This window comes from Ricinus communis, chromosome 5, assembly GCF_019578655.1.
Source record: "Ricinus communis isolate WT05 ecotype wild-type chromosome 5, ASM1957865v1, whole genome shotgun sequence".
NCBI classification, from domain to species: Eukaryota; Viridiplantae; Streptophyta; class Magnoliopsida; order Malpighiales; family Euphorbiaceae; genus Ricinus; species Ricinus communis.
In genome coordinates this window covers 11,251,251-11,271,263 of record NC_063260.1, presented here as the reverse complement: position 1 = coordinate 11,271,263, position 20,013 = coordinate 11,251,251, and the positions used below count along the sequence as shown (strand labels likewise).

The following is a 20,013-nucleotide window of genomic DNA, read 5'->3' as shown; positions in this document are numbered from 1 at the left end:
TTGAAAAAAAAAATAAAATGAAAGTCAAACCAATCATGGTTTGCTCCATTATCTTTTTAATATGTTCCCGTTTATGACCTCTTTACTCTTGGTTTTCTTCAGTTTTTTCAGTGACTTCACCGTTATGTTCTTTGAACCAAATATTGCTAAAGAGTTGAAAGGAAAATCAAAGGAATTGAATAAATAAATTAAAAACCACAAAATAAAATGTGAGGTGTAGTAGCCATACATATATATGTGACTTTTCAATTGAATAGATGAAGATAAATGGTTGAAATGAAAGTAAAGGACGGTAGGAAATTCAAGACATGCATAAGGATTTTTAACTAAAAGCATGAAAAAAGAAAATCGATTAAAGATTTCTATAAACAGAGAAATTTGATTAAAGATAAATCGTTTCATGCATAATAAAAGTTTTCATTTAATGGTAGACATGTCACCTGTCAACCCTTTGTGAAGTCAGTCTGCTTTTATATTATTTATATTAACCAAATTAAGTTTGATTATTCTGGTCTAATAAGCTCGTTTACATGAGCAAATTAAATTAAATATATCTTCTTACTAAATGTAGCCTGTAGGTGGCTGTAAAGCTGGTGCATGTGGGGAGACCGGAGTCTGGAGTCTTGTTCAATATTTTTTTAACGAGTTCTTTGTTCGCCAAAGGGCAAAACATCTTTCTTTGCCTGGCTCCTGCTTTGCAGGCAACTTCCTGATTCTAAGAATGATAATTTATTAATCAAAAGCATAAGGACATTGCAATTAAGCTTTGATGACTCATCATCACAACACGACACTACTCGCAAAACGTCTGACTTATTCAAATCCAACATAAACACTTCCAAACATGGCTAGATAAGATATGATCATATGCAAGAGGATTTGTTAAAGAAATTTTCTCCAATTGTATAATCATGTATTTCTTATTTTGTACATGGAACTGTAAATCATATGTGAAATTAATTAACTCTTTTCTCTGTAGAAAACTTTCTTCAAAGTGGAAAGTCCCCTTTCAGATAAATCAAAATGGCCTTTTGAGGTCCTTCAAATCTGAAGAATCAATACACTCCAGTCTCTCTCTATAAGGATTCAGCAGCTTCAACAGTTCAGTTGCTTTCTCCTTTGTTCTCTCACCACAACCAACTTGCAGCAGCAGCAATAGCTTCTGAAAAGCACCCACTTGAAGCGCTTCAGGAAGAACATTTCCCTCCTTCCTCTTCTCATTCTTGCAAAGCTTCCACAGTATGGAGACAGAAAATTCTGTTGCCAATTCTGAAACTCTGTGTATCTTTTTGACAAGAACTGGGATTGTTAGAGAATGATCATAAGCTTTCTCTCTCCCCTGATCACTGCAACAGATTCCATCGAGAACGCCTAGCGCCTTTTCGCAAATGCTCTTTTCGGTATCTACAAGCATTTCCATCAGAAGTGAGACTATACCCATATCTACAAAACTTGAAATGACTCTGGCATTTGTAGGAGTTGACATGGCCATGTTGTAAATGATCACCAATGAAGCTTTTGTAGCAGTAGGGCAAATGGGTTCCTTAATCAGCTTAAACAATGCTTCTGCACCTCCTTCAATACCTGATAAAGCCTCCACTTTCCTTTGGTCCAACGAAACAAGTTCTTTAAGCACCAAAACTGCGTTTCTTCTTCCAGACAAAACTCCGCCCTTCAGGAACCACACTAAGCAATTCATAGATGCAGACGATCCAAGGTAGCCCTTAGCCTCAACATCAAGAGGAAACATTAATGTCAAACATGACAAAATTTCCTCCAATACCGCAGCGTTTTCGCTGAAAGATGATGCTCTTGAAAAGACTTCAAAAGCAGCTGATAATACACTAGCTGTACCATTACTCAAAATGCATCTCTTGTTTCTTTCACTTTCCTTCAACAACGTCTTGATCTTCGCCACCAAATTTCTGCACCCAACTCGATCACCTTGATTACAAGAAGCTGTAATCCTTGACTGAATCTCCAAAGCCTCCACAGAACTTACAGGGATTCTAGGTGTAGGAATCCTTTCAATCCCAAAAGACTTATTGTCCACACACCAATCTTGAATCATTTTACGTATGGTATGATTCGGTATAGGATCAAGACTCCTCAAAACCTGAGCTGTAATAGGACAGGTAACATTCCCACCCTCGATCCACTTCTCAATACTCTGGCGATCATAAGTAATCCCAGTTGATAGAGTCACCGGATCTTTCATCAAATCCAACGATATTGGGCAGCGAAAATGATTGGGTATGGCTAGCTCCATATCGCCATTTTCAACCTCTAGCCGCTCCTTCCTGGCACGGTAGGCCGCCCTTCTCTTCCTCCATGTAGACATCATTGTATCAAACAACCTTAAGAAATCAAGAAAGAGTTTATTATATGTTGTTGGTTTTTCTTGTTTATAAGTATGTGATATTTTGTAGTTGAAGAATTGAATTGGTATGAATATTGGGATAGTGTGTGTATATATATATATATATAGAGAGAGAGAGAGAGAGAGAATGACTTATGTGATGGTGAACGCGGCTGTTCAACATTCAAAACAAAAGAACGAGTATAGTTTGACAAGTAAGGAAGTTAGAAGAGATTAATAATAATAATAATAATAATAATAATAATGTAAAAGGCGTGGAGGTGTTTTGTTGATTGGAGTTTTGAAGATTTGACCATTGAAGTTTGAAATGTTGCAGGAAATTGAAGGGAGAGAGAGAGAGAGAGAGAGAGAGAGAGAGAGAGAGAGAGAGAGGTGGTGATTTTAGAAATTGCAATGAATAAAAAAGAGAATCAAAACTTTGACACTTGGAAATTAAAGCCTAAGGGCCCGTCAACGTACGGGTCGGTGTGGACTCACTGACCATCCGCATGTGAGATACGGGTTCTATTTCTTTTGTTTTGTTCTATTTTATTCAATACCTATATTTTTCATCTTTTTACAAATTGATATAAAATTGATCGAAAGGTTTATAATTTCAATTCAATAAATATTTAATTGTAATTTTAATTTATATAATCATTGAATTAAATATTTTAATTTAATTTAATTTAATTTAATTTAATAGAAAAATAAAATAAATATCTACATCATATTAAAATATTTATTAATATATTTTCTTAATTCTTAATGATAAATTTAATTAATCAAAGTAAATAAAAAATGAGTACAAACATGCAGGATATATATGGTTTGGGTTGATATTTATTTATGCCTTTCGCATGATCGCATGACAACCTGACGCGTTCCAAAGGCATATGTTGCGTTTTGATAAGAAAGTGGGAATGTATTTATTATTTTTGTGTAACGTTAACGCGGGGTTTACTTGGCATTTTTAAGTTCTCAATAATTAGAGCACTAGGATAAGCATATAAAAGAGACACGTCATCATCATCATCATAATCTTTGGTTTTTGAACACGCCTAATTCTTGCATTCACATAATGCCATATCCTAAACTTCACTTTCTTTTCTTTTCTTTTAGCTATTTCAATAAATAATATTATGAAATTGTAACGGTAACTTAAAATGATAAAGCCAATTACACTAAATATATATATATATATATATCAAATTTTTATGCACAAGTTGAAAGAAAATAGTAATTCGTTTTAAAAAAAGTATAATATTTTAATATATAAATACTTTACGTAAGTTGACATCTCATTTTCATACTATAAAAAAAATGATTTGAACAAGTATGAAAATGACTACAAATAATCAACGTATCAATTTCTTCTATACATACAAAAAAAGATATGCAATTTAGGAAACACTCTATTAATAAATTATTAGTCTAACATTTTAAAATATTTCTATTCCAAATTTTCAATATATACTTAATAGCGATTGAATTTGTTTAAAGTGTAATTTAATAATGCGTTGACAAATTTTTATTATTATTTCAAGAAATTTATAAAAGAATTACTAAAATTAAATATTTAAAATACTACTACTTTTTATAAATTCAAGATTCCTTCCAAATTTTATTACTTTTTATTTAAATGATTTATAATGATTTTATCCTAAATCATGTAGAAAAGTTTAAACCTTTCTACATGAATATAGAGGGGAAGTTATTCAGTAAGCTAGTATGAGAGTTCATGATAATGTGTGGGGCTTAGTTGGGATTATTATTGGGCATTAAAATATAAATTTATATTTAATAAATTATTTTTGAAATTTTCTTATCAGATTTTTTTGAGATAAATATTAATTTTCAAAATTGAGAAAATTGAAAGAATATTCTTTTATCTAAAAACACTTTTACCAAATGTAATTCCAAGTATGAATGTAGCAGAGTATTGAACACAGGCTGTTCCTTATTGACTAAAATCCAAATAAAAACTTGGTCCGATTTGAGTGCCTGCCTGCCTGGCAAATAGCTGAAGGGCAATAAAGCTGTTTAGAAAAAAATAAAAATAAAATTCAATGCCTTATATACGAGAGATAAAATAATTGAAGGGTATAATATTTAATATGATGATTGACCAAACGACTAACCAAAGAATAGCTCATTGAACCCAAGTCCAATAAGAGTTGCTAGTTCAGCCTTTCAGGTTTCAAACAGACTTGACCCAAATTTAATTCAATTAACTACACAAAAGTATTTGGTTTAGCAAAATTTATTCGGTGAGAATTTAGGATTTGTTTTAGTTATGTTGATTAATCCAATTGATAGCACCTGGCTAATATATATTAATTGATTGTTGATAACTGGTAATTAGATTATTTAATAAAATTTTATTAATAGTTGTTGTTAGTACATTGAATAATTATTATAAATGTATAATTTAATTTTAATTTATTTTATCAATATTACTATATCTAATGATACAATTTGATAAAATAATTTATAATAATTAATAATATTATAATTAATTTTATTTAGCTCAGTTGTATTATTATTAAAAATTTTAAAATATATATATATTAAAATTGAAATCTCATTAGTAAAAATTTCTAATTTCAAATACTATAATTATAAATATAACAGTTATTTAAATATTAAGTATAAATTTTAAAATAATAATTTTTTATCAATTAATTATAAAAAATTAATTATATGATGTAAAATTAAAATAAGTTATCAGCACTCAATTTTAATAATAATTATATTACTAAATAAATAATAAAATTAAATTAGCTATTAAGCAATCAGAAAAATTATAAAATAGAATTATATAATTAGCAACTGATTGAACATTAATCAATTATCAATTGCAGATTATTTAAGTCTTATCAAATAATTTTTTTTTAATGAGAAATATTTACCAGCTGCTCGAAACCTCTAAACTAAACAGCCCTTTAATATCAACTATTGACAGCTTATTAAACTAAAATACCAATTAATATGATCAATTCCTTCAGAGATTTTGGCCAATTGATAATATTATTGTTATATACAATATAAAATTATCCTATTTCTTAATTATTAAAATTATCTAATTTCAATTTTATAATTTTATCTATATTTTATTTTTATTTATAATATATTTGATAATTTTATCTCTATTTTTTCATTTGAATTTACATGTTTATTTTAACTTATCAATTTTAATTAGCATTTAGAATTAATTTATATAAAGTATATATAAATAAGGAAAAAGAATTACTAAACATGCATATAAAGACATCTTTTATATTATAGTATTTTCTATGGTTGTATATTTAATTCGTATTTTTTTATATAAATATTTACTTTTAAAATATTTTTTATATTTATTATTAGTATTGTAGTTTAAATATAAATTATATCCATATTAGTCATTTTGCATATTAAGAATAATGATTTAAAAATATTTATAAAATACTTATACGAAAGGGGTCTATATCTTCATAATAATGAATTATGGAAAACTAAGGAAAATTTTGGTTTTATTTCAGTACGTGAGTTAAACATATACATAGTATTTGGTTAAAATTCATAAATTTTATAAAATTTATTTATAAATCTAAAATTTATATACATTAAATGAAATAAAAGTTAATTTAGTATTTCATATAACCAAATTTATATGAAATTTGTTACAATTAAATTAAATTATAATAAAATAGAGAAAATTTTCAAATGAATTTCACGTTAGTAAGTCAATATACATTCTATTTTACTAAAATATATCTCTCAACTTTATTAATTTCATTTTTTTTCATGTTATTTTTTCAAATAAAATGAATTCTTTTAAGGATTTCAACCAAATATAACAATAGTATTGAGCTCGACATTTCGAGATCGAGATCTTTTATATTTAAATGTGTTAATTTATTTTCTATTATATACATAATAATAATTTATTTATTTCTTTTAATACATTATTATTATACTAACATGTTAACTATATATATTTTAAAAAAATAAAAAATAAAAAGTTTGATTCAATAATTTTGGCATCTTTATAGCAATTGAATATTTTGACACATTTTATTTTCATTACTTGGTCATGATACATTATTTCTGCAAAAATTCAGTCTCCCTCTTGTTCTCTTTTTCTTGCAATAAATTCATTGGAAAATCTGATATGTATAGTGGGAATGTTATAACTCTAAAACCGAAGGATGTACCAAATACCAATTTGAAGAAACCATAATCCCTCTTTGATTTGTGTAAATATATGTCTCAAGATTAAATCAAATTTAATATCAAGATTCTCTATAGAACTTTTTCTTTTTGGATCAACTTAATTGCATTACAGTAAAGAATTATTTTTAGAATCATAGAGATTAGTGCCAAATTGAGTGATCATTTTGCAGCATTAGTTTTATTTTTCTTCAAGCCTTACCCTTTTTTGAAGCAACTTTTATTTATGTAATAGAATAGAATAGTAACTTCTAAAAAAATAGAATAAATAGAAATAAAATAATTATTTTAAATAGATCTTATTATACTTTTTAATTTAAGACTATAATAATTAATTTTAAATAAAATTATATTTAAATAGCATACATGTTATATTGGGCTATGTGTCCCTTCCTATGTGGAGAAACCCATAACTATGTGTTATTTGGCTCAAAGTTAATAACTTCCAAAAGAAACTTATTTGTTGACTTTTGATGAGCAACTCACGAGTAAAAGTGGGCAGCAAAAAGGGTTTTGATTTTGCTGAGTGAAAAAAAAAGGTGAGATCAATAAGTTTTTGAGAGGAAAAACAGAAAGTTCAAGGGCAGCCCCTATTCACAACACACACTCTTAAAGATTATCTACAATCGAAGCTCATCCGTGGTTCGATTTTGCTCAAATTTTAACTGCACGTCTAGGTCATCAGGAGCTTCAATTTGGACGGCTTGATTGTCATTTCGTGCTTCGGATAGTGAGATATGACTGCTGGACAAAACTCTATATTTTGGTGATATCTTTCACTTCTCTCTCTTTCATATGTTGCTAATTATGGTTGTCTATTGTTGGGTAATTTGAGTACCCATTTGAGATTTGGAATTGGGTTTGTGTAATCTTCCTTTTATCATAATAAGAGCAATTGGGTGGACTCCTAATCGTCTCGTGACTTTTACTCTTCACATCGAAGGGGTTTTTCTATGTAAAATCCTTGTGTCTTTGCTTGACTGTTTCTATTGTCCAATTGATTATCTTGTTGTGATTATCTTACTGGGATTGTGATTATCTTGCTGGGATTGCGATTATACTTGTTGCGGTGATATTGTTGGAGAATTCTGATTTTGGAAGATAAACATTATACTGGGCATTTGTATTTGTGTTTATTGATAAACAAACTAGTAGCAGGGAGGAGTATTATCCCAACATTCTAGTATCAGAGCCGCGGTATTTTTAGTTGTTTTCTCTATGGATTCTAGCAATATAAACACTAGTAGAATGATTAGTTTGAACGGTACTAACTATCATCTTTGGAAAAGGAAGATGAAAGATTTGTTATATGTAAAAAGTTGGCATTTACCTGTGTTTAGTACTGAGAAACCAGAAGGTAAAACTGATGAGCAATGACAATTTGAGCATAAATAAGTTTGTGAGTGTCACGACCCCACCCGTGGGCCCGTGACCGGCACTAGGGAATGGGTAGGCTTAAGGCCACCGAAACCCGTAGTAAGCCTGACACTCACTGATTTAAACAAATCTCAACTCAAATTTATATTATTAAAACCATAAATTATCTTAATAGTTACACTTTACAAAATTACTTCGGTCTACCAGAAAATACTAGGCGAGACCCGAAGCTCAGAAAATTTACAACTGATACATATACTAATTACTACTGCGGAGAATCTAAGATTTACCATTTTACATACCAAATCAAATACTTCACCCGATGATGAAGGAGTCGGGTTACTGAATAAGAGTCGCGAGAGAACTAACAGTCACGAATCTGAAAAACAATAAATGGAGACTGTCAGTCTCGAGAGTGAGTTAAAATCATACATCTAAAACAGTTTCAAATATCTCAATGTCACATTCATTTAATTTTAAAATAATTAATAAATCACGCGAACCATACGTGTCATGTTAAAACATATGTGTCATGCCATGCTTAAACAAAATTTATTCCACATGCAACGGGATGATTACTTCAGAACTCTAATCCCAACTCTAAAATCTCGATTATTTCAACACTTATGTCTCAACTAACCTCAACTCTATCATCTCAAACCTCTCATTCCAATAGGACTGGCGCCCAGAGAGCAAAGCTCGACCAGGGACCTTACCTCCAGTCCGGTCACTTAACTCTCAGCCTTAGCCTTTTGGCTCTCTTATCCAATAAGACTGGCGCCCCGAGAGCAAAGCTCGACCAGGGACCTTACCTCCAGTCTGGTCACTTAAGTATCCAAATAAGAAATCTAATAGCCATTCGACTCTCTTAATCTAATAAGACTGGCGCCCCGAGAGCAAAGCTCGACCAGGGACCTTACCTCCAGTCTGGTCACTTAAATATCCAAATAAGCCGGCGCCCCGAGAGCAATGCTCGACCAGGGACCTTTACTCCGGCAACCACACTCTACTAAGCCCAGAGAGCGATGCTCGACTGGCAGGTAGTCCTAATCTTTCTTTCTCAAAATTTTTACCTCTTTACCTTTTTCTTATCTCTCTCATATTATATCGGACACTCATCCAACTCCCATGTTCTACCGTCCCATCCCGAGTCATCATGCAATATTAAAATTGGTAATAAAGGAAAAACATATTTAAATAGTAACTAAAAGCATCATGCAAATGATAATAATAATAATTGAATGAAAATTGAAATTGCAAATAAATATTCTCAGAGCAAATCAAATTTTATGCATGACACGTGCGTAAACGATATATGACTTTAACTCACAGGAATTAGGGCGACCTCCTAGCTCAGCTTAGGTGTCTCGGTAGGAGAGCCGGTCCGCTCGGCCGACTCGCCTCCGGCCCGCCGGAGTCCGATCGACGATCCGAACACACCATCGGACTCACAACGACAGCGCTGATGACGATCCCCGCTTTCGATTTTCCGATCTGACACCCGACCATCCGGAGAAATTTGCGGACGATCTCGACCGTCGATTCACAAACGAAGCCCGATCGCCACGAAACCGGTGCCATCGCGAAGCTTGAGCTGAGGAGAGTCGGGATACATCCTCCGATCGTCCCTCCTCCGCCGGATCTCGCCGGAAAAGCTGAAAAACGCCGGCTGCCACCATTTTCTCTCTCCACCGGATCTTCCGTTTTCGGCCACCACTGGCGTCGCCGCTGCTACCAAAGAAAGCTCTCGTCGAGAGGAGCCGATCGCCACCCAACTCGGCCGCCAACAACGCCGGAAACACGCCTGGAAGCTGCTGCCACACGCGCGATTCCCGCCGCCGCTGGAGCTGCTGCTGCCATCGCCGCTGCGCTCGCCAGCGCACGCCGCTCCGTCGGCCAACGCTCCACGCCTTCGACGGTCGCCGCCGACGCCTGCAACTTCCCCTTCTCTCTCTTCCCGACGCCGCACTCTCTCTCTCTCTCCTCCTTTCTTCTTCCCCGACTTCTTTTTCTTTCAATATCGACATTAGGCCCCCGAACTTTTCCTTATTACAATTTGGTCCCTCAACTTCCTTAATTACTTACAATTTCATCCTGCAGAATTTAAATTTGACCCCCAAACTTCTTTTTAGCCTATCAATTAAGCCCTTAACTATTTAATTTGGGCCAAATTAGAATTACTGAAAATACACAATTACAAAAATACCCCTGACCGACATATTTATTTACGAAAATACCAAACTCACAAATTTCCATTAAAACCCCATAAAAATAAAATTATACTTTCAATCCTTATTCCAAAATAAATTTCCAATTTAGTCCTAACACACAATTAAATTAAATAATCAATTTTTCCAAAATTCTTTTATAAACACATCCTTTACAATTCTACCATAATTTTCCAATATATAATTTTACTTATATAAATATGCATTTGGAAAATTTGAATAACCAAAATATAATCATTTTAAATTAAACCCAATAATAATGAGGCTAAAATTAACTTAAATAAAAACTCATTATTAAATATATAAAAATTCCGGGTGTTACATTCTCCCCCCTTAAAAAAAAATTAGACCTCGAATTTTAAAAGAAAAGGGCTACACTCTAAGACCCGAAACTAATTAGGAACCTCTCATCTCCAACCCTAAACTTTTCCCGGCAGAAACTAACTAAACCACAAGACTCATCGACAAAACCCTTAAACAAAACTGGCGAACTGAAAATCCATGATCCTCACTTACTACTCCCTCGGAAACCAAATCTTCACTTGCTTCCACACACTAAGGGTCCAACACGAGCAAAGATCGAAAATACACTTCCTCAAATTTCAAACTTACAAACAACTGGATTTAACCTCGGAGAACATTACTAATACTTGGCGTAAGTCCAACTTACATGCCACCTCACCAACTGCCGACAAAACCAAGGGTCTCCACACAAGAAGGGCCAATTCGATCCCGCCAAAAATCCACTCACCAAGTTTCCTTCCCAATGACGCGCCCCCGCACGCATGTGAAAAATCCTTAACATCTACATCACATCATCCTCGACATAACATCCATCCGATCGCATCAACCGACACAACCATGCCATCCCTGACACAAGATTCCTCCTTGACTGAAATCCAAAAGCGTCCTTTATTATCTAACATGGGGCCTATGACTCCACAAACTTACTCTCACGAACTCACCGTCATCCAGAGAATTCTCAAGCTAACACTATTTACTTTGAAAAATTTACTTATTTATTTACTTTATAATCATCAACGATAAAAACTTTATTATCTTGAAAATACTTTTACAAAATCGTAAAATCTCTAGCCATTTTTCTTTATATAAAATTCTACAATATCGCGCCAGGGTGATGATGCCCCCTATCACCAAGGGTTGCGAATGCACGAATGTATGATGCATGTCCTAAAATGAATTTATGCATGCCTAACGTTGAAATGCCATAATGCATTCTTACGGGCGCATATTGTATTTTAAAACACTTGTTCTACTTAGAAAAATAAATAATGTTCGCTTAAGTTTCTCTCGGATTCGAGCGTCCGAAAATACCGCCACCTTTCTTAAGCTTCTTACAATCACCAAAACTCAACCATAGAGCTCGACATCTACTCGACTTCCCGTGCACTACTTTCGGTAGCTACTCAGTAAGACGATGCACGATGCGATGACGAGGCGAGCTCATGACATGACTGCAACCACGCTCTATACTAAAACAGATCGCGGTGCCCACTATCGGAAACAACAAGACAAACTTGATCCTAACTCAGCATTGCGGGAAAAATCTTAACTTAGGTCGAAGGAAATCTAAACCTAAGCTCGATACCAACTTTGTCACGACCCCACTAGTGGGCCGTGGCCGACTAGGGAATGGGTAGGCTTAAGGCCACCGAAACCCGTAGTAAGCCCCGACACTCACTGATTTAAACAAATCTCAACTCAAATTTATATTATTAAAACCATAAATTATCTTAATAGTTACACTTTACAAAATTACTTGATTCTACCCGGAAAATACTAGGGCGAGACCCGGGAAGCTCGGAAAATTTACAAACGATACATATACTAATTACTACTCATGGAGAATCTAAGATTTACCATTTTACATACCAAATCAAATACTTCACCCGATGATGAAGGAGTTCTTGAATAAGAGTCGCGAGAGAACTAAGAATACGAATCCGAAAAACAATAAATGGAGACCGGTCTAGAGTGAGTTAAAATCATACATCTAAAAACAGTTTCAAATATCTCAATGTCACATTCATTTAATTTTAAAATAATTAATAAATCACGCGAACCATACGTGTCATGTTAAAACATATGTGTCATGCCATGCTTAAACAAAATTTATTCCACATGCAACGGGATGATTACTTCAGAACTCTAATCCCAACTCTAAAATCTCGATTATTTCAACACTTATGTCTCAACTAACCTCAACTCTATCATCTCAAACCTCTCATTCCAATAGGATCGGCGCCCCAGAGAGCAAAGCTCGACCAGGGACCTTACCTCCGATCCGGTCACTTAACTCTCGGCCTTAGCCTTTTGGCTCTCTTATCCAATAAGACTGGCGCCCCGAGAGCAAAGCTCGACCAGGGACCTTACCTCCAGTCTGGTCACTTAAGTATCCAAATAAGAAATCTAATAGCCATTCGACTCTCTTAATCTAATAAGACTGGCGCCCCGAGAGCAAAGCTCGACCAGGGACCTTACCTCCAGTCTGGTCACTTAAATATCCAAATAAGCCGGCGCCCCGAGAGCAATGCTCGACCAGGGACCTTTACTCCGGCAACCACACTCTACTAAGCCCAGAGAGCGATGCTCGACCAGGGCAGGTCCTAATCTTTCTTTCTCAAAATTTTTACCTCTTTACCTTTTTCTTATCTCTCCTACATTATATTGGACACTCATCCAACTCCTATGTTCTACTGCCGTCCCATCCTGAGTCATCATGCAATATTAAAATTGGTAATAAAGGAAAAACATATTTAAATAGTAACTAAAAGCATCATGCAAATGATAATAATAATAATTGAATGAAAAATTGAAATTGCAAATAAATATTCTCAGTAGCAAATCAAATTTTATGCATGACACGTGCGTAAACGATATATGACTTTAACTCACGGGCGACCTCCTAGCTCGGCCTTAGGTGTCTCGGTAGAGCGAGCCGGCAGACAGATCATCAAGACGCCGGCCGGCCGACTCGCTTCCACGGGAGTCCGATCGACGATCCGAACACACCATCGGACTCACAATGACGCTGATGACGATCCCGCTTTCGATTTTCCGATCCGACACCCGACCATCCGGGAGAAATTTGCGGACGATCTCGACCGTCGATTCACAAACGAAGCCCGATCGCCACGAAACCGGTGCCATCGCGAAGCTTGAGCCGAGAGAGTCGGGATACATCCTCCGATCGTCCTCCTCCGCCGGATCTCGCCGGAAGAAAACGCCGCCACCATTTTCTCTCTCACCGGATCTTGGTTTCGGCCACGCTACTAAAAGAAAGCTCTCGTCGAGAGAGCCGATCGCCACCCAACTCGGCCGCCAACAACGCCGAACACGCCTGAAGCCGCCGCCACACGCGATTCCCGCCATGGGCTGCCGCCATCGCCGGCTGCCAACAAGACGCCGCCTCCGTCGCCAACGCTCCACGCCCGGCCACGCCTGCAACTTCCCTTCTCTCTCTTCCGACGCCGACTCTCTCTCTCTCCTCCTTTCTTCTTCCCCGACTTCTTTTTCTTTCAATATCGACATTAGGCCCCCGAACTTTTCCTTATTACAATTTGGTCCCTCAACTTCCTTAATTACTTACAATTTCATCCTGCAGAATTTAAATTTGACCCCCAAACTTCTTTTTAGCCTATCAATTAAGCCCTTAACTATTTAATTTGGGCCAAATTAGAATTCGAAAATACACAATTACAAAAATACCCCCGACCGACATATTTATTTACGAAAATACCAAACTCACAAATTTCCATTAAAACCCCATAAAAATAAAATTATACTTTCAATCCTTATTCCAAAATAAATTTCCAATTTAGTCCTAACACACAATTAAATTAAATAATCAATTTTTCCAAAATTCTTTTATAAACACATCCTTTACAATTCTACCATAATTTTCCAATATATAATTTTACTTATATAAATATGCATTTGGAAAAATTTGAATAACCAAAATATAATCATTTTAAATTAAACCCAATAATAATGAGGCTAAAATTAACTTAAATAAAAACTCATTATTAAATATATAAAAATTCCGGGTGTTACAGTGAGTTTATTTGTCAATGGGTTGATGATAATGTTCTTAACCACATTAATGATGAAGTTCATGCAAAGTCTCTTTGGCAAAAACTTGAATCCCTTTATGTAACCAAGTCTGGCAATAATAAATTGTACTTGATCAAGTAGTTAATGGGGTTGAAGTACAGGGAAAGCAAGGCATTGTCTGATCAGTTGAATGATTTTCATGGCATTATCCAGCAATTGTCTGCCATGGAAATAAAATTTGATGATGAAATTTAAGGGCTTTAGTTGCTTGGCACTCTTCCTCATTCATGGGACACTTTCAAAATGACACTTTGTAATTCAGCACCACATGGCAAAGTCAATTTGGATTTTGCTATGGTTGGTATCTTGAATGAGGAGATGAGAAAGAAATCTCATAGTGTATCACCTTCTTTCGAAGAAGCTTATGTTGCTGAAAATAAGGGGAGAGGTAAAAATAAAGGTCCTAGTGGCAGAGATAAGAGTAGGAGCAAGTCCCATAGGAGATACAAAAATTTGAAATGTCATTATTATGATAAAACATGTTATATTCAAAAGTACTGCTACAAGTGGAAAAGAAAGAACAAGGGTGGCAATGGCAAGCAAGATCAGAAAGATCAAGATAATGATGATCGAGCTGCAACCGCAACAGTTGATGATCTTATCATTGTACATGATGAGAGTTTTGTGAACCTAGCCAAATTTGAGACAAGTTGGGTGATTGATAGTGGAGCCTCACTTCACGTGACATCAAGGAATGAATTATTCACGTCTTATACGCCAAGTGGCTGTAGGGTATTGAAGATGGGTAATGATGGTTTGGCTTAAGTTATTGGTATTGGAGATGTTTGCTTGGTGACTGACATTGGAGCGAAGTTAGTGCTTAAGAATGTTCGACATGTCCCAGATATTCGATTGAACTTGATCTCCACCGGCAAGCTCGATGATGAAGGCTTTTGTAGTACCTTTCATAGTGGTCATTGGAGACTCACTAAAGGTAAATTGGTGCTAGCTCGTGGGAAGAAGCAAACAAGCCTGTATTTGTTGCAAGCCACAATTTCCACAGATAGTGTTAATGTAGCAGATGATGATCTAACAAAGTTATGGCATAAAAGACTTGGCCATATGAGTGAAAAAGGGTTAAGTTGTATGGTCAAGAGGAATGCACTACCTGATTTGAAGAGTGAAAAATTGAACAAGTGTCCATATTGTTTCACTGGAAAATAAAATAGAGTCTCTTTCAAGAGACACCCTCCATTGAGAAAATCAAGTTTGCTTGACCTTGTTCATTCTGATGTCTGTGGTCTTTTGAAAGTTAAAACTTTTAGTGATACACTTTACTTTGTAACCTTTATTGATGATTGTTCAAGAAAGTTATGGGTGTATGCTTTGAAAACCAAAGATGAGATACTTGATGTGTTCAAGCAATTTCAAGCTTTGGTTGAAAGGCAAACCAGTAAGAAGTTAAAGTGTCTCCGTTCTGATAATGGTGGTGAGTACATTGGACCGTTGGATGACTACTGCAAGTCATTGGGTATTAGACATCAGAGAACATCCAAGAAAACTCCATAGTGAAATGACGTGGCAGAAAGAATGAACAGAACTTTGTTAGAGAGAATGAGATGCATGCTTTCCGAGGCAAAGTTACCGAGACACTTTTGGGATGAAGCTTTATTTGCTGTTGTTCATGTGATTAATATGTCTCTTTATGTTTCTTTAGATGGTGATGTTCCAAACAAGGTTTGGTTCGGCAAGGAGGTTTCGTATAATCACTTACGTATCTTAGGGTGTAAGGCATTTGTGCATGTTCTGAATAATGAAAGATCAAAGTTGGATTCTAAGACTCGCCAATGCATTTTTATGGGTTATGGTAAAGACCAGTTTGGCTACAGGTTTTATGATCTTGTAGAGAAGGAATTAATTCATAGCAGGGATGTAGTATTTGTTGAAGATTAAACTATTGAAGATATTCGAAAGGCTCAAAAGACTACATCTCATAATGGCTATGATCTAGTTGATTTGGATGTACCTCCTTTGAGTTCTGCACCTACACTAGCTGAGGAGGTGCAAGGTAATGGCAATGAAGCTAATGTTACCGAGGTACATGATCCTGTTAATGATGATAATGATGATGCTATTGAGATTGATCATTATGGCTCTCCTAAAGTTCAACCAGATCCTGTGATACGGTCTACCAGAGACCGAAACCCTTCTATAAGGTACTCTTTTTCTGATTATGTTCTCCTAACTGACGGGGGAGAACTTGAGTCTTTTGGTAAAGCTATGGATAGTGATGGCAAGCAGTGTTGGATTGATGTAATGGAAGATGAAATGAAATCATTGTATGATAATCACACATTTAATCTCGTGAAGCTACCAAAGGGAAAGAAAGCTTTGAGGAATCGATGGGTTTACAAGCAAAAGCAAGATGAGAATACAAAGAAACCACAATACGAAGCTAGACTTGTTGTTAAAGGTTGGAATTAAAGGAAAGGAGTAGACTTTGAAGAGATTTTTGCACCGGTTGTTAAAATGTCTTCCATTACAGTTGTTTTGGGTCTTGCTGCTAGTCTTGATTTAGAAATTGAGCAGTTGGATATGAAGACCGTCTTCCTTTATAGTGACCTTGAAGAAGACATTTACACGGAACAACTAAAGGGCTTCAAAGTCAATGGCAAAGAAGATTATGTGTGCAAATTGAAGAAGAGCTTGTATGGCCTAAAACAAGCTCCGAGACAATGATATCGCAAGTTTGACTCCTTTATGGGGGTGCAAGGCTACAAGAAGACTTCTTGTGATCATTGTATTTTCTTGAAAAAAGTTTTCTGATAATGACTTTATCATTTTTCTACTTTATGTTGATGACATGCTTATTGTTGGGCAAAATATGGCTAGAATTGTCAGTTTGAAGCAACAGTTGCGTAAGACTTTCTTTACTAAGGAACTCGGGCCAGCAAAACACATTTTACGCATGCGGATCATCCCTGATCGAGGGGCTCAAAGGTTGTGATTGTCACAAGAAGCATATGTCTAGAAAGTGCTTTAGAGGTTTAGTATGGAGAAAGCAAAACCTGTGAGTACTCCTCTTGCTTTATATTTTAAGTTGAGTACTCAATAGAGTCCTTCCACCACTGAAGAGAAGGAAATTATGCAGTATGTCCCTTATGCCTCCGCCATGGGCAACTTAATGTATGCAATGGTTTGCACGAGGCCTGATATAGCTCATGCAGTTGGTTTAGTTAGTGGATTTCTCTCTAATCAGGGAAAAGAGCATTGGAATGCATTTAAGTGGATTATGAGATACCTATGAGGCACTACAGATATGAAGCTTTATTTTGGAAGTGACAAGGCTATGCTTGTTGGCTATTCATATTATGATATGGCGGGTGATATTAGCTCTAGGAAGTCTACTTCGGGTTATATTATCACTTTAGCATGGGGAGCAGTATCTTGGCCTTCTAGGTTGCAAAAATGCGTGGCATTGTCTACTACTGAGTTAGAGTTCATTGCAACGTCAAAGGCATGTAAGGAATTGCTTTGGATGAAGCGATTTATTTGTCAACTTGGATTTACACAAAAGAGGTATGTGTTGTATTGTGACAGTTAAAGTGTAATTCATCTTGCTAAGAATTCCACTTCTCATGCTAAGTCTAAGCATATTGATATGAGGTATCATTAGATACGTGATGTTCTTGATTCTAAGTTTCTTGAGCTTGAAAAGGTTCACATTGATGATAATGGTTCTGACATTGATGACTAAAGCATTGCTAATGGGCAAGTTTGAGAATTGTCGTTTGCTTGCTGAAATGGCAACCACCTCTACATAGTCGAGATGGGGAGATTTTTTTGGACTATGGGTCCCTTCCTATGTGGAGAAACTCATAGCTATATGTTATTTAGCTCAAAGTTAATAGCTTCAGAAAGAAGCTTGGTTATTAACTTTTGGTGAGCAACTCACGTGGGTGAGTAAAAGTGGGCAGCAAAAAGGGTTTTGATTTTGCTAAGTGAAAAAAAAAGGTGAGATTAGTAAGTTTTTGAGAGGAAAAACATAAAGTTCAAGTGCAGCCCCTATTCACAGCACACAGTCTTGGAGATCATCTTCGATCGAAGCTCATCCGTTGTCCAATTTTGCTCAAATTTTGACTGCATGTCTGGGTCATCAAGGGCTTCAATTTGGACGACTTGATTGTCATATCGTGCTTCGGATAGTGAGATATGGCTGCTGGAGGAAACTCTGTATTTTGGTGATATATTTCATTTCTCTCTTTTTCATATGTTGCTAATTATGGTTGTCTATTGTTGGATAATTTAAGTACCCATTTGATACTTAGAATTGGGTTTGTGTAACCTTTCTTTTATCATAATAAAAATAATTGGGTGGACTTCTAATTGTCGTGTAACTTTTACTCTTCACATCGAAGGGGTTTTCTACATAAAATCCTTGTGTCTTTACTTGACTGTTTATATTGTCCAATTGATTATCTTGTTGTGATTATCTTGCTGGACTTGTGATTATACTTGTTGCGGTGGTATTGTTGGAGAATTCTGGTATTGGGAGATAAACATTATACTGGGCATTTGTATTTGTGTTTGTTGATAAACAAACTAGTGGCATGAAGGAGTATTATTCCAACATGTTAAAGATGTATGTAGCATTGGTGACAAGGGACAACTCTCGATAGATAGTGGTGATAGTGAGTGATAAATAATATAAAATAATTTTAAATGATTAAGATATACAATTAAAGAAATATATATTTCTAAAATATAAAATAATTATTTTTTAATTTGTCATGAAATAAGTATTTTATAAGTTCTATGAATAATAATTTAATTGAATAATTATTATTTAGTTAAATTTGAAGCAGAGTTTAAAATAGATATTTAACGGTATAGTTTTTTACTTAATTAAGTTTGTTATTAATTCTTTTTAGATATTCTAAATTGATAGGAAATATTTGTAATTTGTATTTTATTTTCATGCATATTCTTATTTTTAAATTTTTATATAAAATTTCATTTAGCTTTTTTAATTTATAGAAAGGCCAAATAAACTATAAAATACACAATAAAAATAAATTTTATTATTTAAAAAAAGATAGATATCTACTTCACGTGATGGGAAAGAGATCACCTGATGATCATGTCTAGTTACTTCACATGCCCATGCAAAAACATATCGTTGACATTATTTTAATTATTACTTAGATATTTGTCAATATAATTCTTTTGGCAAAAAGTATATAAAACATTTGAATTTTCAATCAAAATGTAATTAAACTTCAAAATAGCTGAATTATATTCTTAAAATTTGAAAATTCTTAAAGCTAACTATATTTATTTTACCTTGTAATGGCATAAAGCCTCAACTAGTTTTAGGCACACTAAAAGATCGCTTTCCGACTTTCTCTTTTACATATGAATAATTTAGTGAGATTAAATCATATATATATATATATAGATTGTTCCAATTTATTTGCGATATCATAATCATAATAAAATAATAATAATCTTATTTCTAAAAAAAATTATAATAATACTGGTTCATTTTTCTTTCCCCTTTTTAATTTTCAGAAATAAAAAAAAATTACCATAATTGTCCTAGAGTTCGACAAGAGTTGTTGATTTTGGAATATGGCCTATAATGTTGGAGGCATACTTATGTTACCATGAGACGAGTATGGAAATATATCAGAAGGCTTTAGATTAAAAGCATGAAAGCTCTTCATTAGGCAAAACATGGAGAATGGGCTCTCTTTCCTA

The 20,013-nt window shown here is 34.5% G+C and overlaps 1 protein-coding gene across 1 annotated transcript; it reads right to left on the bottom strand.

The window, feature by feature from the left end:
- Positions 1-713: 713 nt before the first annotated feature.
- LOC8272298 (U-box domain-containing protein 21) lies at positions 714-2,461 on the bottom strand. Its single transcript, XM_025158854.2, has one exon. It carries the CDS (start codon positions 2,342-2,344, stop codon positions 1,019-1,021), a length of 1,326 nt encoding a protein of 441 aa, XP_025014622.2. The 5' UTR covers positions 2,345-2,461; the 3' UTR covers positions 714-1,018.
- Positions 2,462-20,013: the final 17,552 nt, after the last annotated feature.

Coding starts and splice junctions, on each gene's coding strand:
- LOC8272298 (XM_025158854.2), bottom strand. CDS start 2,344: ATGATGTCTACATGGAGGAAGAGAAGGGCGGCCTACCGTGCCAGGAAG.